This window comes from Xiphophorus hellerii, chromosome 20, assembly GCF_003331165.1.
Source record: "Xiphophorus hellerii strain 12219 chromosome 20, Xiphophorus_hellerii-4.1, whole genome shotgun sequence".
Lineage (NCBI taxonomy): Eukaryota > Metazoa > Chordata > Actinopteri > Cyprinodontiformes > Poeciliidae > Xiphophorus > Xiphophorus hellerii.
The window spans coordinates 11,771,792-11,798,665 of record NC_045691.1 but is presented as its reverse complement, the minus strand read 5'-3'; the positions used below and the strand labels follow the sequence as shown (position 1 = coordinate 11,798,665).

Sequence of the window (26,874 nt, the reverse complement as noted above, 5' to 3'; positions counted from 1 at the left end):
TAGAAATTGTCCCCCTTTTTTTTCTTTCATGATCTTTGTCCTCTTGTTTTGTCTTAATGTTTTATTAAGATCTTGTACATATTAGCATTAAGTAAATCAGTAACAAATTTCATATAAACATATCTGAAAAAAATACCTTATAACTGAATTGTAACAGCGGCAAATGGGGTTATATGTGTTCATATAAGTTCATTTAAAGAGCATTTAAAAATAATGTGCTTAGGTTTAATCACACACAAAAAAATATGTTCCAAAATTAATTGTAATCTTAGTTTTAAAATGTGCATTTATGGAAATAAAATGTGTTCAATGCTATTTTAACAAGTTACAAATACATGTGCATAGATTCTGTCCATGTCTTTCCTTTCAAAAAAAATACGTTTCTTACACATTCGATGTGTCTAAACATTTTAACTATGAACTCTGACTCAAGGTTTATACTGCAAACATACAAAATCAATTTCAATCCAGAAAAAAAATACATAAATACATTCATAAAAGTTATACAAGAGCCCCACAACGCTGTGAAGTTAATAACAAGAATATGTTTTGGAGAGTAAACTATTTTCACTATCAATTTTCACTATTTTCTTTCACTCGTACTTTTGGCGCCCTCATGTGTCTCATAAATAGGTTTGTCTTAAATCCAGTAACAATATTCAAGAAGTGAAAAAACTAAAATAATTTAGTTGATGCCACACATTAATAGTTCAATTTCATAACTCTAATAAATTAATATGCCTTGTTTATTGATACGTTTTAAGAAAACAGACTCGAGAAAAAATATCCTTAAAACATATTGGTTGGCGAAATATATGCGGAATGACGCATGACGGCTTAGGTGTGCTTGTTTTACTGTTTTTAATAAGACGCTTACCGCTTTCCCACTGACATAGCGTTAACTGCACCGCCCATGTAAGACTGAGTGAAATAAATCGAGCAGACACGCTGCCAAATCAAGCAAGTGACCACATCAGCTTGCACCGCTCCGCCGGCTGAGATACTGCTGGCTCATCCATCGCTAGCTTTTAATATAATCCCACTCAGCGAATCGATTTCCTGAACGGTTTTAGAGGCTGCTATTACATTTTGTTGTGTTTTTGTTGTTCCTATTGACAATGGCTGATCCTAAATACGCAAACTTACCAGGAATTGTAAGTTGCTAACGAACACATCTTCAGACTGAAAGGTGGAACTGCTAGCTAACAGCTCTGCTGCTGAACCTTTTATCTTCTTAGTGTCTGCAAACAATCCACACTGAACACCAGATAGTGTTGCGTCTCAATAGAAGACATGCAGCTAAGATAATGCCATAAGATGCAAACATACAAAATTGTTAGACTTGGCATTTTGGTGGTTCTCAGTGAAGCCGGGGCGTTGGCCAGGCTAATACAAAACAAACCAACGAAATAACAGCATTTATCGCATTTTGTTTCTGTAGGCTTTTAACGAACCAGACGTGTATGAGACTGGCGACCTTCCAGAGGACGACCAGGCTCAGTTTGAATCGGTAGGTGGTCTTTCTGTGCTAATGTATGGACTTATTACTGATTAACCTGCTGCTAACGCTAATAAGCTAACTAACGTTTAGCCCTCCTCTAACGGACAGTTGGTTCCTTCATTGTTATCTGGGTCATTATGGTCTGTTTGACACGACATATCTATTAACAATTACTTGATTTTTCAACTGTAGTTAAATTGCTAGCAACTAGTTTGTGTGGGATTGCACTCCGCTATCCAGTTGTAATTTTTATCATGAAGCACAACTTAGCCACTGTTACTAACTTTCTAAAAACTGAAACGTTAAGACTACTTCAACGATCCTCTGTTGAAGTAATAAGTTCAGAGAAAAATCCCGATTTGGTATATTTTTTCCCTCTAAATAATAAATACATTCTCCACATCTGCACTAAAAGAAGTTAGAAATGAATTTCCAAGAGACAAAAATTTCCCCCTGACGTCTCATACGCTGTTCATAATCATACCATGATGATCATCTTGTGACTTTACGAAAAATGTTCTGTGGTGTTCTCTGTTTTATTTTTTTTAAAGTTTTTTTGTTTTTTATTCTTTTTATCTCAATTACGAGTTAATAAAATAGTTACTGGTTTTGCCATCCTGTATGCAGTTGAATGGTGCTGCTTTAATATTTATGCTTTTATTTATTTATTTATTTATTTTTTAATTGTCTAATGTTGATAGGACAGCCAAGCAAATCTTAATTGGCATATTCCTGTTCCATGTTGCCACATTTATTCTCCCTGTTCTCTTGTCCCTGTTGTGATCCCTCTTCATCCCTCCTGGGACCGTAGTGTGTACAAGTAAGATTTCTCTGTGAGCTTAATGCATGTTGGGTTTTCTTCATTTTTTTCTCCATTAATGATGATCTATCAAATTCTTCTTTAAGCATCGATTGAGATGAGAACCGGGTTAATGGCATTGTTCCTTTGCTACTATGTAATTCCTTAATAATCGTTTTAAAGTAGTAGAAGCTGATTCCTGATTTTTTTACAAATTTATTTAAATCTTAAGGCCATGATGATGCTGAAGGGTCTTCAGAAGTGCTGATTGACGTGTGTGTAGGAATGCATGTGTGTGTTGACATCTTAAAAAGGCTTATATTTTGTTGTTTAACCTGTCTTCATGCTCTAAAACTTGCTTCTCTGCTAACTTTTATGTTCTGACTAACAAAATTTTCTAAAGAGCACTTCTGCTTGCTGGGTCATTGCCTGTCCTAATTAACAGGTTGGATGTGGTAGAAACTTACCTGAAGTGTGAAATTAAATGCAAATAATCTCTTTTTAACTGTCCATGAATTCTATAAATGGAAGAAAATCCAGAAGTAAAATGTTTGCTTGTTACCCACACCCCTTTCATGTTTTATAAATACAATCACAAAAAATAAGCTTTGGTTATGGCATTGACAGTCTGCTAGACTTTCTCCCTTGCCACAGTACCACAAGCTTATTTTTTTTTCCAGTCATTTTCTGGAGTATGCCTGATTAGTTACTCCAAAATGTTTTTTTGGCCAGTGTGTTATACATCATTTAGGGGTGCAAAAGATCATTATTTTGATCTGGTATTAGATGTATCAGGTGTGTGACTGGGATTATACGTAGCTATTGGTATGTTTTTTTTATTTTAGATTTTGGATTAATTCACTGTCACTGGATGGCAGGAATATTTCTGGGTTTTCAAACTTAATTTGGGCATGGACCACTCTCAGATTACTGCAGAACACACTTGAGGATAATGACATGATAGTGTAAAATAATATTATTATTAAAAAAAATAAAATATACAAATTCAACATAATTATTGCTACTGCTGCTAAAGTATAACAGTATTACAAGTGTCATAATTTTATCTATACTCTGTATTCATTTTGAGTTTGATTGAAATACTAAGTTAAAATAATTTTAAAAATTAACAAATGTATTTTCAGCAGTTTTTATTTACTTATTGCACAAAAAGATATAACATTTTGTTGTTTTGCTCTCTAAAGATTAGTGTTGGAAGTACCTGGAGCTGATTGGGCTATCTGCTCATGTACTAAGCCTAAAGTCAGCTACTGAACAGATGTTTCACTCTTAGCTTTAATACTGTAGCTATAAAACTGTTAGTTCATTTTAGGTGACTGGTTAAGGTTTCAACACCATGACTGCCATATGTTTTTATTACCAGAAATATTTTAAAACAGCTGAATTTGTCTTTTTATGCAAATGAGGACAGTAGTACAGTAGTTATTTCGGCCTGCTGACCGGCAGTGGGCAGCAGCAGGTAGGTGAAGGGAACCCCTTAGAGATTATATGGACAACACAGCCAAAGAACACTCTGCTTACTCTTTTGGCTCCTCAGAAAATAGACCTTAATATAGGAATGGCAAGATGAGAACGTTTTAGTAGTTTTTAAACCTTTACCTTAATACTGGTAACTGACCATACCTACTATAAATACCATTTTTATTCTAAAGTTCAAAGTTCATTATATGCAATACAGTCAGCAATAATCAGTCCAGACTGTCAAGAACCTCTACACAGTATTCAGTGTTTTCTTATTTACTGTTCAGGAAAATATTGGAGTTCTTTCTGATGAATTAGAATATTATTGGAGAGAAGAGAAATTCTGGAGTTAAGTCATCTAATCACCCTGAATGAGTGAAGAGGGAAAGAACTGGAGACCTACGTTTTCCAGAGAAGCTTTGTCTCCAGGGTTTGTTGCTGCAGCACTCAGAACACTGCTTTCTTTCTTATCTTCCTGAAACCCTGGCCTAAGTGTTCCTGTTGTGTGCATGGCATGTGATAACCACATTAATCTGTGTTGTCTCTCTCTCCCCCCCTACTTTTCTCTCTCCCTCTGCTCTTCCATTTTATTTTCTTTAACTCTCTTTGGAAACCCAAGGAGCTGGTAAGAGCCTAACTCACTCTCCTCCTCTTACTCCTCCTCCTAACATCTCTGGAACCAACTGTTTTGTGTGTCCTCTTATGTGTGAATTGGCATTTATTTGTGTGTCAGTGGTGTATCATTTATGTTTATAGTCTTGGTCTCCATAACCGATCATCTTTTTTTATTTTTAAAATTTCCTTACATCATTAATCAGTTGTCATTTAGAGAGAATAAAGTAGCTCTAGGTGTGTTTCTGGCTTTTTGGTTCATGTAACTTATTTTTTGACAGTAGGACAATCCAGAAGTAAAATCATTTTAGAGTTGGTTGCATAAAGTGTGTATTAGTGATACATTTCATTTTTTTTCCATTGATCTCTTTCCTGCTCCTCTAAATTTGCTACACCCCTACAGAGAATCTTCTAGATTATGGGAAACCTTTGCAAATTTCAATAATCTTTTGACATGATTGCTTTAAATTCATAATCATGTAGGGGTGTTGTATGATATAATTCCCTCAATTTGTATTTGAGCATTGATGAAGTATGCATTTACTCTTTATCAAACTTGTCCATGTATTTAAACACCTGATGTATTCTGTACACCTGTAAGCAGACTGCTTTGTTGGATTGTGTTTTTGATTAAATGAATGTTTTTGTTGTTTTTTTTTTAATCAGGAGGAGCTTTGCAGTGACAGCGTAGAGAGGATTGTGGTCAACCCTAATGCAGCCTATGACAAGTTCAAAGACAAACACGTCAGCACCAAAGGACTTGGTCAGTTTGTATTCAACAAATAACTTGTTTAATTTACTCAGTTTCTGGAGCATTTCAACTTTACAAATACATAAAGTGTCTTCTTTAAAATAGATTTTTGTTTTTAAAACTATTTTCTCTGTGAATGGAAATGGGCCTCTACACACATTTTTTTCTCCAGTAAAGTAAAAAAAATAGTAATTTTGTCAAATTTTAACATTCATTAAAATAACAATGCAATTTTTGGCCCTACTTAGAGACTGTTAAGAAAAAAGTGAGCCATAATATAGTATTTAAAACTTATTAAAGATGTTTTTCACTTTCCATAAATGAGCATTGATGTCTATAGCAATCAGTCAACTTTTACTGTTTTTAATCTTATGACAAATGTATTTTTTTCACAGACTTCTCAGATAGAATCAGTAGAAGCAGAAGAGTGGGTTATGAGTCGGGAGAGTTTGAAATCGTAAGTGCCGTAGAAATGCATCAGTATTTTAAAAAAAAAAAATGGGTAATCACTTTTCCAAAGCTGTTTTATTTTTTTATTTTTTGTAATCTGCTCACTGTGCTTTCCAATAAAGTCAAACGGGTAGATATTTTTTTCTGCCTGTTTGACAGGCAGAAAAGTTACTGTTGAACTTCAGTAAGATTCAGACTTTTTTGTTTTTCTCTTTCTTTGTGCTTTAGCTCGGTGAGGGCAGCGGCGTGAAGGAGACACCCCAGCAAAAGTATCAGCGCCTGGTTAATGAGATCCAGGAACTCGTTCAGGAGGTGGACACCATCCAGGTGGGCTGCTAGCACCTGAAAAAATCTGGGGGAAAAAATCCATCTTTTTTTCCAACACTGAATCAAAAAAATGCACACCATCTGGTTTTCACCACTGCAAACCAGATGGTGTTCTTTTTTTGACATGTTTCCAATATTTCCAGACCATTTAATCATATTTGGAAGTTTATGCAGTGAGTACTTTTGGAGTGTAACCTCAATTTCAAGCTAAATTGAATTTAGAACGAGCAGAGTTACTTTTCAGATTAACAGAGTTTCCTTTTAGAAACCACTAATTAACTTTGCTTCTCATTAATGTGGATGCGTTTAGTGAAGCTACCTTGCTCCCAGTGGCAAATAACAATTTAGGCTGTTTTCAGGTTGCTTAGGTTTTATTTTTTTCTGTCATTCTGTAAGTCCTGCAGGTTGTTCTGGCAGAGTATTCAGTCTGCCTGCTGCTTTTCTGTGACAGTCATGCAGCATTAAGAAATTCCCTTTGAGCAAATTGCATTATACAGCTGCAGTTGTCCATAAACCTAACCTATTCTCAAAATTATTAGATCACAGGTGACTGTTTTTAGAGAAAAAAATAAGCTTACGCATGTAATTGTTGTGAGAGATATTTTTAGCTAAAATGTTACTGTATTAAGTCTAGATCTGCCTCAGTTAAATAACATTAACTTTTCTGGAGAGAAAATACTAGGAATTCCACTTTAGCAAAGTTGGGGAAATGTTCAAGAGTCTAAAATTCTTTTCAAATTTCAGAATTCAAGTGAACCTGGTGACACCATAATGACTTTAGCCTAGGGCAAAGTACGTAGTTTGAGTTGACATGATGCTCCAGAAATTGATCATAAGGTCCTTGACCACAGCAAAAGCAAGCAGCATAAAATACAATAACACAGCCATGAGCTCAGCAAAATATTTTTTCTTGTGATTGTACCCTGTCATGAAAATTATGTTCGCTGACACCAATTTTACTTTCTAGGCTACTGCAAAGGAAAGTAATGCAGAGGAGCGCCTCACCCCGGTGGCTCTCGCTCAGCAGGCAGCGCAGCTGAAGCAGCAACTGGTTTCTGCCCACCTTGATTCGCTGCTGGGACCGCAGGCGCACATCAACCTGGCCTGATCCAGATGGAGCGCTTGCAAGGTGAGATGAGAGCAGCCTGGCAAGGCGGTGTCCTTATTTACATACAACTGTCATGAATGTTCAAAGTGTACTGTTAAGATTCAGCAAAGACAATCTCTCAAAGACGAGCATTTTAATTTAAGGTTTAGAGCCAATTTTAGTTGTGGTGTTATGAGCTTGTTTATGCCTGGGGCTTATTAAGAGTAGATTAAGAGACATTTTATTCTGCCTTACTAAAGTGGTCTTTAAACCTTTTCTTATGTTGTAATGTTGTTACGATCACAAACTTTAGAGATTTTAGGTAAGAAACCGTAAATAAATTACTGTGAAATGTATTCTGTTATTCTCGTCAGGTGAGATTAAAATATAACGTTTTTCCAACATTGAAAAACCAAATAGTGAAAAACCAAAACTGTGCAAAACCCTGAAGACTCCAGCGTTACTGGGAACAATGATGGTGACAGCATCATGCTGTAAGAATGCTTTTCTTATAGCAGACATATTAATATGTTTGGAGCTTATAGCAGCTCCAAACATATTAAAGATGTTTGGAGCCATTGAGGTAAACGGGTCAAGCTAAAGGGCGATCCTGGAAGAAAACCTTATAGAGGCTTCAAACGACTTGAGACTGGACTTCTAAACATGCAGCCATAGCTACATGACTGAGAATGCCTTAGATCAAAATACATCCATGTGTTGGGATAACTTTGATCAAATACCAGACCTGAATGCTGTTGAGATATTCAGACACTCTCCATTCAGTCTGGGCAAACTTGAACTTTTTTTTTTGTTTTTTAAAGAGTGGGGAGAAGTGTCAGTCTACTGATGTGAACAGCCGGTGGAAACCAAACAGAATGCCTACCTACATTTAAACAATGTATTATTATTTTTTCTACTTCACATTTACACTAATTTGTCACATAAACCCAAATTAAATACATGAAAAATGTTGGTAGCAATGTGAAAAGGTTCAAGCAAAATGTTTTGAACTTTTCCCCTAAAGTTTAGTGAAACATAATTATAGCCTTCTACACTGTTTGGAGTTTTGTCAAACAATAAAGCCTAGAGGAAGAGAAAAGCAAAAATAAATGCATCAGTGCCTGGCATAAAATTATGCCGAGCAACAACTTGTTCTAAAATGAAATAAAAGTAAATGGCATATTTTAGAGTCTGGTTACTCCAGTTGATGATTATTTCATCATGATTAATCTGGTTAATTGTGCATAATGGTTTTGATGGCTTTGACACTTAATGTGGGTTGGCTCAACAGTCCACTATCCCTGCACTGGGAATTGCAGCCAGACGGGAGGCAGGAGATGCTGAGAAATATGTCAAAACCCAGCGTAAACAGAGAAAGCTGAAGCTTCAAGATGCATGTTGGGATTGAAACAATGTAAAGGGACATATTTTCACCTTCAAACTGAAATTTAAACGCATTAAGAGAGACAGACAGCACATGGGGCTGTTAACTGCTTTGAACAGACTGTATAATCATTCTGCATCTTCCTCTCCCTCCTGCCTGCAGGCGTCTGCTCACCCAGCTGGAGGCGGCGAAGGGCAGTCGCAGCAGCTCCGCAGGAGATGGCAAACCCTCTTCAACAAAGGGTCCAGATGGAGTGGTGCTCTACGAGTTGCACAGCAGACCAGAGCAGGAGAAATTCAACGAGTCCACCAAGGTAACGTCGAGGTTAAGGCGGTGGGGGCTAGCGTCTTTATGAGTGCAGTCTGAATGTTTTAGTCAGACGAGTTCCCTGATGTGCTGTGTTTTCATTCACATATACGAATATTTGTTGGCAATACACTGGATGATTAGACAAAAATGCAGCAATGTGCTTTGTGCCATGCTGATGTCGCTTCCAACCATGTGTTGCCTGTTTTCCATCCCTGTAGATGGCGGAACTGGAGAAGCGTCTAGCTCAGCTGGAAATCGCTGTTGGCTCCGGATCAGACAAGCAGGTACACACGACGGATTTTACACACAAATCCGCCTCAATGTTTCGCTCACACATTCATACTTAGCCTGTACATTTGCTTCTCTTTAATCATCAAACAACGAAATATTTATGCCTGTCTAAACGCATCACTATCCATAAAGTGAAATAGAACCACATTCATTTTCTACTATAATTTATGAAAGAAGTACTAATTTTCTGTTTTTTTATTGTAGGGACCTCTTAATGCTGGTGTACAAGGAGCCAGTTTGATGGTAAGAAGTCCTTTTATTTAGAAGTTGTTCAGAGTTTATAACCATCTGTGACATGTAGCAGAAAAACTGGGTCACTTAAAGAGGTCACCAGTTCCTGCCAACAGAATGGGAGAAACACCGGGTTCTATTCTCAGGTGTGTTTGTAACTTGCTTGCATCTTTTACCTCAGGACACCATTGAGCTCCTGCAGGCACGGGTCAGCGCACTGGACTCTGCTACACTGGATCAAGTAGAGGCAAGACTGCAGGTACCTACATTGTAAAACTAGAGCAACTGAGTTTCTGTACAAATTTATCAGCCCAGTAAAAATCAGGATGTTTGTAATAATTCTGTATTGTGTGAAGTTTCTGGAATGTCTTTGGAGTTCAGAATTTTGCATTTAGTTGAGAGCCCGACATGCCTTGTTGGCCTACTGTGGCTTTCTGCAAACTGCCATCATATCATTTCCATAATGTTTAGTGATGTTTACGGAGATTCGGTGGCAGAACTTTGTTGTTGTTTTCTGTTTGAATTCTCTCTTTGTTGTTCTGCTTTTTACACGTTCAAAACCCTCTGTGCTCCAGGGAAATAATGTCCTGGCTGCATCATTTTGATCATAGTGCTACTTCTTTTAGTGGGCGGTTTCAAATGCTTACAAAGAATGTTTACATCATATGCTGTCTTAAAAAAAAAGCTCCATTGCTTGTCTTGTAAGAAAATTGTCCCCTTGAGTTCTGTGAATAATTTTTTTTTGTTATTTAAATCTATCTTACAGAGTGTCCTTGGGAAGATGAATGAGATTGCCAAGAACAAGGCAGCGATTGAAGATGCAGAAACACAAAACAAGGTTAGTAATCCCGGTACATGTATCATGCCTCTGAGCCGAGTAAAGACGGGTTGTATCAAAGCAAAGGATCAGTTTCTTCATTCAGCCATAAGAATACCAGGCTTCTTCTTCTTCTCTGAAGACTTTTCATTTATTTAAAGAAACCGTTATCTATGAGACAGATGACTGGACCAGTCCAGTGCTCTGACAGCTAAACTAAGAGCTAAGCATGAAAACCACTGCAGTATCACCCCTTATTTTTAAGGGGTTCACTGACGACATGGAGACCTTAAAGTGATTTTTAAAAACCTTTTTAAAGGATTAAATGTGAAGCACATATGTTTTTTTCTGTTTGACAGAAAAAAATGCTGGTGTGTGGTTTAATAAAACCACCTATGACATCGCCGTGGGATGCCGCGTGCATTTTTATTGTCAATCTGTCTGTTCCTCATCGGATCTGTTTGACCTGCATGATTATCATAGCCATCGACTGTTTAAGAGTGATTTATGTTAGAGGCCAGTAGGTGGCAGCAGGTTTTATTTAATGTAAATTCTTTTACTTTAACTAATGCATAGTAAAGTTATGTTTTCAGGTCTGGTTGCTTTTCAAATTTTCCAGGGATAAATTAATTATTTTATGCTTTTATGTAGGGAACTGTAAATTTATCAGCTGTTCAAAACAAAAAATCTATGTTCATCACAGAGAAAATCAAATTTAACAAAACTGTTCATAAAGCACATTTCAAATGTTGAAATTGTTCAAAGTAGCATCAAAATATTAAGAACAGAGCAGAAGGTACTGCCCCACCCAGGTTGCATTCATCTTCCTGATTCATGATCGGCAACTAAAGCTGGAGAAGCTCTACTCAAATTTCGGTCTGAATTTAACCCTTGATTCCCAGTCAAGAAAAATCTGCCAGGCTGTACAAGTTGTGGTCAGTCTGCACAAAAATCTGTTGATGTGAGATGGGATGAAGTCTGTGTGCAAGAACCAAACTGTCGCTGCCAAAAGGATTTTTTTTTTTTTTTTGGAGTGGGATCTGTCGAAGTCTGGTAGTGTGAAATGGTAACTGACTCAACTGTTAACACGCGTCACTGACAGTCAATGTTGTAGAGACTGTTAGATGACTTGTTTTGTTTTTTGAAAATAAAACATTGTGAACATCAAAAGCACTGGGCATTATACAAACTATTAACTTTCTAATAACAAACAAAAAAAATTTATATTTTGATTTTGAAGCCTAGAATACAGTAAATAATGAACGGATTTAGTGAAATAAACCAAATAATTCACATATTGAACAAAACATTTCTGACCAAAGTAATAGAATTATTAGGTTATTGTTTATTTGTGTGTTCCAGATAAAACATGTGATTGTATTTTTTAGATTCCAGCCAACATCGACTATCATTTGAAAACCGACAGATATCAGAATTATCCAAGCTTTCAAACAGAGTATAACAAAGTATGCAGTCAACATTAATCCAATCATTATTACTTGTGAGTTAAGTGAACATATTTCAAATAACATCTTCATTTTTATGGGGAAGTGCAACAGATGTAGACTCACCAAATTCTGAGGCTATCTTGTATTGACGCCATTTATTGATAAGTTGGTTCCATTGTTGCCCTCATGAGTGTTTTATGCGCTCAGGCGGTCTGATAAGTCCTATAGCCAGTGATCATCAGCAGGTTTACAGGTAATGGATCCAAGTTTTCTGGTTATAAAACAAAAACCAGTCTTGGTGTGAACATCTAGTCTTTTCGGAACCTGAGATGGTGTGAAAGTTGTCAGTCTGTGAAAACTGAATGTCAGACCTTCTTATGAGTTTGAAATTGTAGAAAGAAAAAACAGATTGTCCTAACTAGTGGTATTACTAGCCACCAGTGCATCCATTCCTATTTACATCTCTATCACTATACTTGTCAGGTGTCACAGCTGTATGATGTGGTGCAGAAGTGGGATGCCGTGTCCACCTCCGTTCCTCAGGTGGTGCAGAGGCTTGTTGCTGTCAAGGAGTTGCATGAGCAAGGTAAGACCTAAGAAAGTGACTGACAGCTTGACAAGCACTGTTTTCATTCATTTACACACACAAGGCCTTCAAACTCAAGAATCAACTTCCTGAGGCAAAGAAGCCCCCGAACAATCAACTAAAGTACTGTACTGGTTTATATTGCAAATATTGTAACAATGTTGCATATCTGGCAAACCTGACATGAGTTACAGCAATAGTGTTAAATCTTTTTGTTGTGATTCCCGTGAGAGTTGAAAGGAATTTTATTGGTTGGTAGGGGTGGGATTAGAGCATTTTTAGATGCACAAGATTGTATCTAGAAAGCGGATTTATGATTAAAACTAAAGGACATTAATATTGAGACGGGCAATTGAATTAATTTAACACGTTCTTGTTGAAAAATGTAGTGTGAAAGACAGAGAAGATGGGTTTTAATCAGGTCTGCCAATTTGAAAGAGACATGTAACATCAGGTAATGCATTACTTTAAACATTAGTCAAATAATGTCATCTAAAAGCAGCCATTTATACTTATTTTATTAATAATGTATCAAATACCTGAATGTGTGTAATCACTGAGGAACTCATCAGTTTTGTTATGTGTGCACTAAACTCTTCAGTTTTTCTCTGTTTAACAGGAAAACACTAAGTTTTCTTGACTTTCACTTTTTCACTCAACTGTGTGTCTGACAGCCATGCAGTTTGGCCAGCTGCTGACTCACCTGGACACGACTCAGCAGATGATCAACAACTCTCTGAAAGACAACAACACCCTGCTAACACAGGTAGGAAGTTTACTGCCGTCTGGAACCACCGCTGCAACATTAATCCTTTCTTTTGCTGGAAATGTGAAACAAGAACACTGGAAAGTTTTAGTCTCTTAAGTAAAAGTACAAGATGTGAAATTTTATAATGCAATAGAAAATTCGATACTTAATGTGTTCATCTAATATTAGATGAGGTAAAGATATTTTATAATAACCTATTTTCATAAACATTGATGATGATGATGAGTTCCTTTAAATTACTTTAATATCGAATATTCAATATACACACACACTCGTCTTCTGCAGTGCTGCAGAAATAAATGTATAGGAGGAGGATGGATAGAAAGACTGACTGGTGCTCACTCTGTTTTTAAATGCATAATAAATATTCTAGCTCTGAAATGTCAATTTTTATCATTCTATATAATCTAATATTGATGATTATGCCTGGATTACTGTAATGCCCTATTTACCAATCTGGACAGTTAATCAATTCCCCCCTTTCAGCCATTCATAATACAGCTGCCAGACTTCTCACTAAATCAGGTTAACAGACTAATATTACAGCAGTTTTATACTCTTTACATTGGATAAAGTTGTTTTAAAGAACTCGTGCTCCCTTGCAGAGCCCTAAACCTGATATGTTGCTGCTCGTAATTCAGTTTCAGGTTCAGAAGATGTTGGTTATTTCTTATTCAAGGCTTAAACAAAAAGGGACAGGTGCATTTCAGGAATAGTTTCCCTTTGACTTGTTTCACCAGTTCTGTGGTTACTTTTAAAAAGCATTGAAAAACCTAATTTATCTGTACTATTTTTAATTTAAATTTACCTTCCTTTTGTGCTGTCGTCATATGACTGGAAGAAGAGCATTATAAGATTAACCGACTTGTCTACTAGGTCAAAAGTGTAAATTATTTTTGCTTTACTATTTTCACTGACAAAATATTTTATCCTTTGGATTAAATATATAACATTTAACAAACCCAACAGTTTCTCTGCTCCAGCTGCTCTTCATCCAGAGGACCAGTGATAAACCCGATTGTGTTTTTTCCATCATTGGTGCAGTTGGGTTCACAGGCTTGGTAGTTTCACTGCGTCTTCTTAGGCGTTATCAGAGCTTCTGTCCAATGCAGAGATAACTCGCTCCCCTGCTCGTCCTTCTGTGGCAAAGCACTACTCCTGAAGCTGCCGGTTCAGACACCTTCAGTGCAGTTTCATCAGATCAAGATATAAATAACATGAGCAGATTTAAGTGTTTTTGCTTCTTGGTCTGGAACACTATTCCCAGTTGGTCACTTTTTTTATTGAAAAATTGTAAGAGGTAAAACTTGTAGAAAGCTACCACAGTGCAGCAGATCAGTGAAATCGATGATAAAACTCTCCTATCAGTCTCTTGGAGTTTAAGCCTCACATCTGAACAATATTTTATATTTGGGAAATGACTTGTTTTATCAAACTAAGTAAAACAGACTTCATTTTATCTGATGAAAATAAAAACTTATCAGGAGTTAAAGCAGCTATATCTCCTGATTAAGAACACATTTGGAAATATCCTGTCCATTTGGTTTTATTTAAATTGGTTTGTTTAAGTATGTAAATGTTGGGGTGCTGTGGTGGCGTAGGGACAAAGCACGACCTACATATGGAAGCCTTAGTCCTCGTGGAAGTAGTCGCAGGTTCGATTCCCGGCCTGGCAACATTTGCCGCATGTCTTCCCGCTCTCTCATTACCTTCTTTCCTGTCGGACTACTTTCTAATAAAGGCCATTAGAGCCAACAAAACTTTTTTTAAAAAGTATGTAGATGTTGCACTGATAAATTGCTTTGGATATTTTTTCATATTTCCTCAATATTTAGAGTTTGCTGTTGCATGACTTTAAGATGTTTAACTTTGATCCGTCTCTGTTCCTGACTGATTTTATTTTTCAATCTGTTTTGCATCCATATTAGGGATGCTCCGATCAGGTTCTTTGCTGCCGATTCCGATACCGATCACCCATGAGGCCGATCTCTGCCGATAACCGCCTGGATTGACTTGTTTGCGTTAGTTCTAATGATACTATGTGATCTGGCAAAATTAAAAAGTGATCTGGTAATAAATTCACTTAATTAACGTAAACATGCAACATACTTGCATGCACAATACAGCAGCTACTCAGTCAAAAGAACTGAAAAACCTGCAACCAGTTAAACAACATTTAACAGTAAGGTTCTCTGTACCCTAAATTATACATCAGTCAAATAAGTCTCACAACACTGACTATATCAAATAATGTCTAATAAAAGAGGGAAACATTCATTCAAAGTCAAATGTAGGTTGCATCAAAATAAACAATCCTAAGTTACTGAATCAAAACTTGCTAAAAGCATGGCCAGCTGATTAATGCTGGTTCTGATTGGTTGTTTCTGACTGAGCGGAGTAATTCTGCAGAACACAGGAGGAGGGAGAGGAGATCGATTATTATTTATTTTCATAAATTATCTCATGTTTGGACATAGTTAAAGTTTTTATATGTGAAATCTTTGTTGTTGTTGTTTACGTTACATGCTGCGGCTTTAAGGAGACGTTCCGGGTGGAGCAGAAACGGTGCTCCGTATGTAAAATATTACTACCAGTAGCGCATAGTGGCGGTTCAACAGCGAGAGCAGAACCAGCGTCTTACACCGGCAGCTTGAAGACTTGAATTATTTTTCGGGTTATTTGTTTAGCTTTCTGACCGTCATGCTAATCCTGGTGAGTGTTGGTAGTTGTGCGCTGCTTTACCTGCTATCTGGCTGCTCCAAATGTCATTTTCTCCTGTGTTGAGCCTTGATGTAGCCAAACTCCGTCAAATGTTTGCTTTTTAAATGTCATAATAGATTCGTTGTGCTGATGCATTTTGACGTGCTTCACCCCCAAGGTAATTTTCTGCCGCAACATGTAACTTCCCCATTCACTCTCAGAGCGTTATAGTTCCACACAACAGGATTTGTTGCTGCGCGCTTGCTCAGTGAAGGAAAGTGAATCAGCTGCACAAGCAGGCTGAGAAGTGAGATACAGGTGATCGTTTTGGTGAGCGGCAAAAAGAGACCGTGATTGGCGATCACCAATCATACACTTTTTCACGGAAATCGGCCGATTATGATCAGTAGCCGATCGATCGGCACACCTCTAATCCATACGTTTTCTTTTAAATCTGCAATCAAATGAAATACTGGAGCAGTGCCAAGTCTGCTGAAGGTCGGCTTAGCTAAATATCATATGTCTAAAATTTTGACAAATCTGATCAATTTGAAGGTGTAATCACAGAAATGTTAGTATTTCTATGGTTTAGTAAGTAGCATGCTATCAGTGAGGAGATTAAGATTTAAGTGTATGCTTCCAAAAATAATTGGTCCCTCATTTTAGTGTTTAAAAGAATTCACTGATTTGTGTTCAAATCTGCCCAAGTTGGTAAACTGGATTAAACTTCTGGATACTAAGAGTGAGTTCTCATTTCTCAAGTTGGATCCATGTTTCTCTTTGTTCATTAACAAATAATTTTCCTCACATCTCTGCATGGTCTCCCTTATGGCCACTTTGAAATCTGTTGGATCTTGTTTCTCTTGAACATTTCTGAATTTCTTCTACACTTTTAACTCATCTTCCTCTTTTTACCCTCTAGGTCCAACAGACAATGAAGGAAAATCTGTTGGCTATCGAGGAGAACTTTGCAGCCCTGGATCAGAGGATGAAGAAGATTTCCAAATAAAGTTTGAATCAGTCCAGGAGAGAGTAGAACATGGACAATAAATATTTGGTTAGAGAGCACAGATCCGAAGTGTTTGGGGTGTAGCGTGCTTTCTGGACGTTCTTCTCTTGCTCAGCCTCCGCCTTTTTTCACCAAGTGGAATGTTAGAAAGTTGACAAAATGGGCAAAACAAAAAGGAGACCAACTGTTCTTCAGATGTCCACCCTCATTTCCTCTTCCTTGCATAAAACTGATGTAATTTGAAAGTCTTTCATTCCAAACATCCCACTGATTGAAGTCTCTCCTGTTCAGCTTATCAGTTTTTAGACTGGACTGTTTTTATTTTTATTCACATAGAAGGTTCTTCTGGAGCTTTACACTAAGAGAATTTGTACTGTAACTTTGGAATAAATAAATGAATCCCAGTTTGGTTAAATGACAAAAAAACATTTGCTCTTTAATGCAAGTACGACCTATCGTCCTTTATTGCTGTATCAAGAGCTTGTTGGTGTGGGTATAATGTGGAAGGAAAGCTTGTAAATATGCCCGTGTACCTTATTGTTTCCTTACACTTGGTTGCTTGTAACTATATTATTATGACCAGGACACCAGACAAACTTTTAATCTGCTTTCTCATTGCTTACAACTCTGTTCATCTGTGGTCACTGAAGCTGATCAATAAATCAAAATGTCATACATGTGGCTCTGTTCATTTCAAGTTCTCATTTTTTATAAAACCTTGATCATTGTCAGCTTGTCAAAAGCAATTATAGATCAAATATAATCTTACAAATCATAATTATAATTGAGATCAGATGATAAAGCAATATAACCATTAAAAATTTATATAACAAAACTTAAAATGCATTTGTTTCAAAAAATATTAATTGCCCCATTGATTGTTATTTGATAAATGACCACAAGGTGGCAGTATAGCATGTAATAAAGCCAACAAAGAAAATGTATTTACAGAAACAATTCAGCTTTATTCATAAAACCAGATTCCTGTGCCATTTTAAAATATTTATTTACAGCAAATTTTTTGTTTAGAAATTAACTTTAAATCTTAAAATTCAATTTGTGTTTGCATCTAAAATAAAATGTTAATAGAGTTGGGTGTCCTGTATTTTTCTAATTTAAAAACCTGCCCTGACGAAACCGTAACCCCTGATTTCTGCCCTCTTGGAGCTCTCATTGTGTCACTGTGCTTTCACAAAGAATGTTACATAAACTGACCCATTTTCCTAAAGAGAATCAGAGTTAAATCTTGTAACCTCATTAATTCATCTAGAAGTAAACAGTATTGTAAGCCAGCGTGAATTCATGTAAAGAAACCATTTCGGCTTAAACTACAGCAGAGCTCCTCTGTTGTGGCGTATTTCCAAAGGAACTCATGGGAAACCATTAGGGTGTCTGAGGTCAAGCTCAAATCCCTCTGGCATTAAGAGGCTTATAAAAAGCATTAAAACAAAAAGCTGGCTCATGTCTGAAGTCAGGTGATGGTGTTAGTGACAAAGGCTGACAGATAACGGCAGCAGGGTAAGGATCAGGTGCGCCGGGTGAGTCACTCAGACACATCAGCACCTGTGTGTGCTGCTAGTGGGCGCACAGTTTAAGATGAAGACTGGAAATGTAGCTTTTACAATAATGTTCAATTTGGACCAATCTGGGACTAGATAAATTACAATAAAAGAAAAATCTTGTTTTTAAACAGACATGTATATGACAACGCTCTACAAGGCGTATTGAGTGTAACGTAGGGGGAATTTGATCCGGAGCTCCAACTGGGAAGGGAATGCCCCAGATGAACACAGAGATAGACACATGCCATATATCAAGCTGTATTACATTTGTCCTCTATATTAGGTCAACCCTTCCTCTATATTTGAATTGATATTTTGAATTATTTACAAGTATTTAAAATATTAGGACAATAAATAAACAAGAATGTCTTTTAAAAAAAAAAAGTAGCCTTAGATCCAAACTCACAGCTAATAGATATGGGGGGGTTTTAACCACCCATTCTTGATTTATCAGTGTAAGTAAACCCTCCACTGATTGCGCCTCTGGACAAAGTAAATATTTAAGTTGTCTGGCTTCATGGAGCAGGAGAGCACGGCAGTGGCTGCTGGGAACACAGATCGCTCTAAAAAACCCCATCTTCTGGTGCTGATATGGGGAAAAACTTGAAAAGGAAGAAAAAGATGGTGTAAGAGCCAGGAATGTGTGTTTCACTGCCAGTATACCCACCTGTTCAGATGGGCATTTAAACTTTTATGACCCACAGTGTCTTGTCTTTTTTCACCTGTTTCTTGGACTTCTTACCTCTGACAGGGAACAGAATGAAAAAATCAGTGAACTGAGAGTGGCTTGCATACAGAGAATAAATGCTGTCTTGACCTGGTTTTTTTTTTTTTTTAAATAAGACAAAATTATTTTAGGTGATTTATATTTCAAATTAAAAAGAAGTAATCATTAAAGATTAAGTAACTTAAGATGTGGTAAATATATAAAATAAAATTATTTTTTTGTAACAGCGCTGGAAGTAAAAGATAATTATAAAAAAATACCGGCTGATGTCAGAAACCTGAAAGATGCTACAGGGAAGGGAAATCACACAAAGCCACTCTGCATCAGTTTGTCAGATTTTCTTGTATGGGTGTAGACAGGTGAGGAGGCTGTTGTGAGGCAGAACGACGGGCAGAAGAGGTGAGCAGGCGTAAGCAGAGTAAAACAGGGTGACTGGCCCACAGTCGTGGGGCAGAATGAAGCTTGTAGCGAATGAAAACACTCAAGATAGAGAAGACAAAGTAAAGATGCATGCGACTCAGTGGTAAACAGGGTTTAACAGGCTAACAAGATTGTCCGCAAAGTCATTACGGACCTCCAACCGCAAGAAGGTCAACAACTTGGCAGTAAAATCTGGACAGTATTAGGTGGATAAGTGAGGGAAAAAAATTAATAGATCATTTCTTACTCTGTTTTCTAGGTTACATGGGATTTTGACATCTTAAGAAGATGGAGGAAATAAAATGCAATAAGTTTACTGAGGGCGCCAACACACGCCAGAGAAAATCAGTATCTGCCTTAGCTCAGACTAACGCAAACATACAACTTAAATGAAAGTGGTTGTTATTAAAAATCTGTTCGGTAGTTTGACATAGTAAGCCAACATAAATGGACTGTAAAAGTGATATTTCTTCTACAGATAACGGTGTGTTTCTTTTAATTTTAGCTGCTGTTTAGCGGACACTCTCAAAAGGGGTAAAAGCACACAAAGAGAAAGCACAAACCAGGAGGCGGTAAAGCAAAAAGGATTGTATCACTAACAGCTGTATCAGTTGGTCTTAGTTCAGTGAAGGGAAGGATTCCGACAGCTGCTGAGTGTTTGTGTGTGTGAAGAGAAACTGGGTGTGGAGCTCTGACCAAGGGCACGGGACAGAAAAAGAAGGGAGCGGGGTGTTTTGGCTGGAAATTCCCTAAACTGCTCACTTATCTGCCTGCAAAACAAAAGAAATCAATGATCAAGATCTGATTAGGAGTTAGCAATAAAAATGTCAACTCCTTCCAACGTTAATTCTTCTTCTTTTGTTTATTCTCTGAAAAATTAAATGAGTCACTGCCTATAAAACAGCAAAGTCCACATCTAGCTTTTCGACTCATTTTTGGAAGAAAAATTAGTTTGCTCTGCTTGTTGAAAATTGAGATATCAAAGCAAAATATTTTCATCACGTCTGATGAAGTTATGCAGTCGCTATGGGACTGCTTATTGCCTTAAATATTTTAAATTACAACTTACAGGCACTAATGTCTGATGATTATGTGAATGTGACAGGGATATCCGATAACAAAAGATTAGGCAACATTACATCAACATTTCCAAAAACAAATGAAGAAAAAGCTGATCGAAGCCTTGATACACATGAACAGATAGTGTACAGTTTGTTTACTCTCACTGACAGTCAGCTCAGAGCATGAATAAAATACAAAAGCAGAACATGACAAGATGAATTGTATATCTTATTTATAGTATGCTGCATCTTTAATTGTTGTTTTGTTTTCATAGCACAAAGTACACAAGTTAGACTGGAACTGATTTTAAAAAGAAGAGACCATGATCACAAACTGTCTGAAACTAATTCAATCCAAATGTTTGGCTCTATAACATCGTCTCATAATGACACAAGGCAGACAACGGCACTGACAAAAACAAACAGACGGGCAGGCGTGGAGAGGCAGGCAGGGAGGGGTGCGGAGAAAGTATGCTGAACTACTCGGCAACAGCCACTCAAGTCGTGACGTGTTCACGGTGCTTCCTGCAGCGCTTTAACCCGGGTCCTAGAGACAGTATTTGAGCTTTCTATTCGCTACTTGACGCTGTTGCTATGGGGGCTGTGCGCGTTTCACTGCGCGTGGAAAAAACAGTCCGAGCGCGCGCTGGGGTGTGTGTGTGTGTAGGGGTGTGTGTAGGTGTGTGTGTGTGCGTGGGTGTGTGTGTGTGTGTGGGTGGGTGTGGGGGGTGGGGGGTGGGGGCGTGTGTGTAAGTATGTGGCGAGTTTGGGATGAGGGTAGAAAGTGTCAGAAATGGGCTGGAGAATCAAAAGTGAAACATGATGAAACTCGATTTTTTTCACTTTTTTGTCACCGCTGTTGTTTTTACCTGACTATATTAATAGATTATTGTGCCTCTGAGGTAGTGACCTCGTTGAACTTTGTGGCTTTAACCTCATGTTCTGTATAGGTTTTACTGTTTGGTATTTTAGTCAGTGTAAGTTAATATTTTTATTATTACCAAACTATGTGAACTTCCTGAAAAGATCATTTAAACATACATAATTGTGTTGTATAGCCCTGCAAGGGAGTAAGTTTACACCTGTCCTTAAATTTGAGCTTTCCATCACTAGCATTTTTTCTATTGTTTTAATAATTATATCTGACTGTTATTTCTAATTATATGTCTGACATATATAAATAAATGATAACTTAATTAAAAATATATATTTTGTCATATTTTGAAATATTTAATACATCATAAAACACTTTATATTTGATTTTATTTTCAGAATTTATTTCATTAAATATAAATGTCTTATATTCTAATTACATTTAGTAAGATTTTAGAAGTACTTTATTTCAAGTCAATGTTGTTTGCAATTTATAATATTTTATTACAATTTAATATTTTATTTTATTATTATTACACAATTTATCTATTTTACTTTAAATGTTATTAATTATGTTGTAATATTTTGGTTATTTTACTATAGATGTATTTTTTATTTTATTAGTAGAAAGCTTAAAATGTATCTTAAATAAATAACTGGTAAGTAGGATTGTGTTGCTTTGAATACAGCAAAAAGTATGGCCAAACATGACTTAAAATTGTGTTATTAGTGTCAACAAAGTGTTGAATTATTTTAAGTTTCCATCCTCCAAGTCTAAAGTTGTATTGTGGTGATTTATGTAAAAAGAAAAAAATATTTTAAAAAAAAGCTAAACAAATCGATCATCACTGATAGAGTAATGGTCACGCAACAGAGGGAAAGATTGAATAAAAGTTTCTATCACTGGGTAATGAATTCTACTGAGTTTCATCATCAACAGCTAAAAAAAAAAAAAAAGAAGAAGAGAAAAACACGCATGAAAAATAAGGGACAGTCTGGTGCTGGCTCACGCCCACCCCTGTTAAATTATAATAATGATATATTTTAGTAAATTATTATATTTGACAAATATTAAGCATCTGTACGCAAGAAAGACGTTATTTTGCAGTTACAGTTCACAAGGTGTATACAGGTGATGTTTCTATCGGAATGTCAGACTGTGGTAAAGCAGGTGTGGCCGTCAGCGACAAAAACTTTACTAAAACAACTCAAATCAGAAAACTCAAGATGGCAACGTAATTAATAAACACGTCACGAGCAAGTAAGCGCTAAATTGATTGGCTGGATGATATTAAAAAAAAACAACAAAAAAAAAAACCGTTCAAAACATTTGCCTTAAAAATAATCGATTCAGCTTTTATGTTCCGGAAGAAAAAGCAATTCTTCGACATTAGATATCCATGCATATATGTATATTTTTAGATTTTTGTTAGAGCCAACAGTGTTTAATAAAACATGTTCTGATTCTGCTGGTGTTATCCCCAGCTAGAAATTGGTTGCCAAGCATTGCATCATTCCTTTCATGTGACTCCCATACGCCCCAAATTCGTCCTGGCCGTCTTATGACTGCATCACAGCTGCTGCTCGCACAAACTATACGGGCTGGAGTTAACAGCCAGCACTCTCAACTATAAGCCCCGCCCAAACAGCCAAATTCGCTCAGTCTATTGGATATCACCAAGGCAAAGCTCTCACTTCCGCCCCTCTGATTGGTCCGCTCTGATGCCAGTCCTCCTCACCCTGCTAGGTTGTTATGAAACTAACTTCCCCATGCATAGTTCGGTTGGCTTCTCCCTCTATATAAAAACACCACCGGGAGTTTCCGTAAAACACATTCAGCCGTCAAGACTGAACAATGGTTAACATGAGCTATCACCAATTTTTACTAAAATCTCTACAGTCGAGTTCAAGACAGTCGAGAAGGCGAGCGAATAGAAGAAAAAGGGTAAGCGGCGGCTGTTGTTCATGGTTGTTGTTTTTCTTGGTGTTTTGTGAACTTGTAGTCAAGTCGTCTTGGTGTGGTGGAAAGAAAAAAAAAAGAGAATGTGCATGTTTTTTGGCTGATATCCCGGTGCCATTTTTAGAATAACAGTTGTCTTCATTTGTCATTATTAGTATGTAGCTGGTTCATGCTTTGTCTTTGTCAAGTTGTCAAGCTCCAACTTTTAAGATAACTTGTTCAAAGCGGAAAAAAAAAAAAAAATCAATTTTGGAATGGCTACGTGAAGGACATTTATAACGGCTTTATTACGGATCTTTAAACGTAGCAATTTTTCATCTTTCACATTTAGGTCGAGCAATAATTTTAATTAAGAAGGTAAAAGTAGCAATTTTGTTTTAATTTGCGGGTTGTTTAGTCTGGCGCCTCATTTATAAAACGAGCTTCCAAGTGTGACAACAGATTTTTGGATGAAATTGCCTTTTTCCCAACCCAATCTTTTCTTTTCCTTTTGTTTCGCCCATTTCTCCTGCTGGACTTTTATTTCCATGACGTAATTGTCTTGGATTACAGTTGACATGTATCGCAACTAAAAGAGGAAAATCAGTGTAATTTGTGATTTATATGTTTAGATGACATTCAATTAATAAAATCTGTTTGGAGTCACTCTGAATGTGTTGTAGAAATAATATGAACGGGTTTCATTATATAATATCAAGCCTAATCACTACCAATGTTTAACGTAAAATAACTTCAGCTCTTTACCCACATATCAAATGTCATCGACATAACCGAGCTGATTCAATACCATCGCTTTGTTTAGCAGGTTTAAAACATTCATAGCGAGGAGAAAACAAAACAGATGTGAGATAGAAATGAAGGCAGAGCTGACGGTCAAACCTGCTCAGATTCCAGCGCTTCCTTGTCCTCTGAAACCACTTGTTTATCTACCTGAATGTTTTGAGAGCAGGGAAAAGCAGGGGGCGCAGTGGAGATCTTTTTTTGGTCTTTGTTTACAAGAATTGTGAAAATAATTATTACAAGTTTTTTCCTTTTACATTGCCCAGCCTAATTAAAAAAATATGTATACTGTACAGTGGTAATATGTGTATTTTCTTACATATTAAGTATTAAATTATTTCTCCAACTATTTCAGGCACCTTTTGTTTCCAGCCTGAGGTTGTAGCTCAAATGGTAATTTTCACGTGGATAATACAAATATTTTTAATCTAACCTTTTGCTTGTATTTTGTTTCAGAATTATTGGGATAAGCTGTCTCCAACAAATTGTCAGACTTGATTAACAGAGACTTTCTGAAGGTAAACTAAATTTACCTACTCATGTTTGACAGTAAAGATGTTCTTGGGATTGTTTATATTTAAATGTGAACAGTTTCGTTCATTTAAGGAATCAGAATTGTGTGTGTTACAGTCTTTTCTTTAGAATCATTGTTGTCATTTCACAGATTTAAGTGTATTACACAATATACAGTATATTTGTCTAGCTTGGTTTGTCATAGGATAAAAATAGATTTACTGCTGAGCAGCATTTGTTATTAAACCTGCTTCAGAACAATTCTGATTGATGAAAGTTGCAGACTTCTTTCTGACATGTCAGTTATCTATTGTGCAGCTGCTCTGTGCCCCGTCTTTGTTTTCTAACCCTCCTGGGTCTGGTCGCCTCTCTCTCCCCTCCAGGTCCAGTGTAAACCGTGTGGCCGAGTGTCTGTGTGTTGAGACTGATTGGCGAGATGACTGCCGAGTGGCTACACCTGCTCCCGCCGTACCCCCCTGGAGTAGGGCCGTTGTATGGTGCAGAGTTGGAGGCGTGGTATGAGGACCTGCAGGATATTCTGGGCTCTGACACGGGAGGGGCAAAACTTGCACGTGCCCCCACATGCACCGAGGTCAGTAGTTTGGAGACAAAACTATTACTGGTGATGAGTAATAGTTGCACATCTCCATCTCCTTATTTATGGTTTTAATTGATGTGTTTGACATTTGTGTTTTGTGGTTGTAGAAGGAGCCAGAGTTTCTGGATGTTCTTGAGAGTTGTTCTCTGACGTGGCTGACTGACGGAAACCAGACGTGGGCTGAAGGTGTCCAGAGGACGACAGAGGAGATCCACACCACCCAGCCTCTGCATCACACCTCATCATCCTCCTCCTCCTCTTCTTCTTCTTCGTCCTCCTGCATGAGTCCAGCTGTTGTAGAGGAACGGCAGGTGGAGGTTGAGAGCAGGAGAAATGCAGATAGCTCAACAGGAGGCGGCAGCGACTTGCTGCCTCCGGAGTTCTTCGAATTGCTGAGTGAAGGAGGAGTGGGAATGGTGGATCCGAGTGGAGCAGTGATCAGCAGTGGCTATTATTATCACCAACACCACCCTGCAAACAACACCCATCCTGCATCTCCTTCAGCCAGCGAAGAGGAACTGCCCTGTGTGCCAGATTCTCCATCTTGCTCTTCATCAGCTTCCCAGTCTCCATCTCAAAATTGCTCTCCTCCCTCTTCACCTGTCTCCTCACCCTCAGGTTATTCGTCCTCCCGTTTGGGAAAACGCAAGAGGACTTCTAGCGAGAGGGTTAACAGTACCTTGTCCTCTTTCTCCTCTTCCATGCAACGCTCATCTTACTCGTCTACCAAAAAGAGTCGCAAAGAAAGAGAGCAAGAGAATGAACGGAAGGTACAAGAGCTGACAGAGCAGAATGAGCGTTTGAAAGCAGAGATTGAAAGGCTGGGAGAGGAAGTCCAGAGGACACGAAGAGCTCTGATTGAGAGGCTGGTCAACACCAGGAAATGAAGGAAAAAGAGACAGAAATAAATAACAAAAACGGGTCCTATACAATTAGAAAAAGCAATGGTGGGGAAAGGTGTAAGGAGATGGTTAGAAAATGTTTTCAGAAGAAGAATGGAAACCAAAGAATTTTTTTTATAAGTGATGATTTTTGGAAAACAGAGAGAAGTGAAGAAAGTAATGAAAGTCAAGACTAGAGGGTACAGAGAGAATGGGCTGCAGCAGCATTGCGGCAAATCAAAAGAAACAGCATGTCTGAACGAGAACAGGAAGCTTGAAGTGCAAATCATGCAGCAGATTTAATGAATGTCATTTTAAGGAATGCAAAATAAGTTCCATGAAATGGAAGGATATAGGATGGAACAGGTGCTGATTTGTATGTATAACTCAGAGGCGTTTTAGCTAGAGAGAACATCAGTGTCATCTTATTCCCACCATATTGCAATAAATTGTAACTCCCAACTTTAAGGGCTACGATCTGGCTCACAGAGATTATTTGCCCCAATTTTTGGAGAGTTTTGGAGCTCAGGAAAGTTTTGAAAGTGCCCAGTGCAGTGTGAGTATGAGAGATTTTTTAAAAAAAAAGGAAATTCATACTTTTTTCTTTTTTTTTAAACTTTGTATAATCCATGGCTTGTTTGTTCAAGTATTTAGATAAAATACTGTAACCTGCTTATACTTTTCATGCTGACCTTTTCTATTATGGGAATCTGTGGCAGAATTGTTAGATCTTCTACCCTGATGACTATTTTTATATAACTGTAATATACGCGTAAATATAATTGTACCGTATGGCTTATACTGTATATTCCAACATACCGTTTATTTCTCATTGTAGTAAAAAAAAAAAAAAAGCTATTCATAAATATGCATGGATTTTATCAGTCATGGCATCAAAATTGTTTTTTCTTTACTGTATTTAAAAATTTGCAATAAAAATTTAAAC

The 26,874-nt window shown here is 37.2% G+C and overlaps 2 protein-coding genes across 2 annotated transcripts; both read left to right on the top strand.

The window, feature by feature from the left end:
- Positions 1-947: 947 nt before the first annotated feature.
- Positions 948-17,234, top strand: dctn2 (dynactin 2 (p50)). Its single transcript, XM_032549972.1, is given in 17 exon segments — positions 948-1,154; positions 1,442-1,510; positions 2,313-2,321; positions 4,402-4,407; positions 5,061-5,157; positions 5,541-5,602; positions 5,824-5,922; positions 6,890-7,027; positions 7,029-7,051; positions 8,556-8,706; positions 8,921-8,986; positions 9,198-9,236; positions 9,406-9,483; positions 9,991-10,062; positions 11,973-12,075; positions 12,750-12,841; positions 16,467-17,234. Coding segments are annotated over 17 exon segments (1,227 nt in total). The 5' UTR covers positions 948-1,118; the 3' UTR covers positions 16,554-17,234.
- Positions 17,235-23,005: 5,771 nt separating this feature from the next.
- ddit3 (DNA-damage-inducible transcript 3) lies at positions 23,006-26,782 on the top strand. Its single transcript, XM_032549380.1, has 4 exons — positions 23,006-23,141; positions 24,393-24,454; positions 24,833-25,041; positions 25,155-26,782. Exons 3-4 carry the CDS (start codon positions 24,886-24,888, stop codon positions 25,932-25,934), a joined length of 936 nt encoding a protein of 311 aa, XP_032405271.1. The 5' UTR covers positions 23,006-23,141; positions 24,393-24,454; positions 24,833-24,885; the 3' UTR covers positions 25,935-26,782.
- The last annotated feature ends 92 nt before the right edge of the window (positions 26,783-26,874 follow it).

Bases quoted from the DNA above. Each gene is read 5' to 3' on its own strand.
- ddit3 (XM_032549380.1), top strand. From the start codon at position 24,886: ATGACTGCCGAGTGGCTACACCTGCTCCCGCCGTACCCCCCTGGAGTA. The intron at 25,042-25,154 runs GTCAGTAGTTTG...TTGTGGTTGTAG, and splicing joins GTGCCCCCACATGCACCGAG to AAGGAGCCAGAGTTTCTGGA.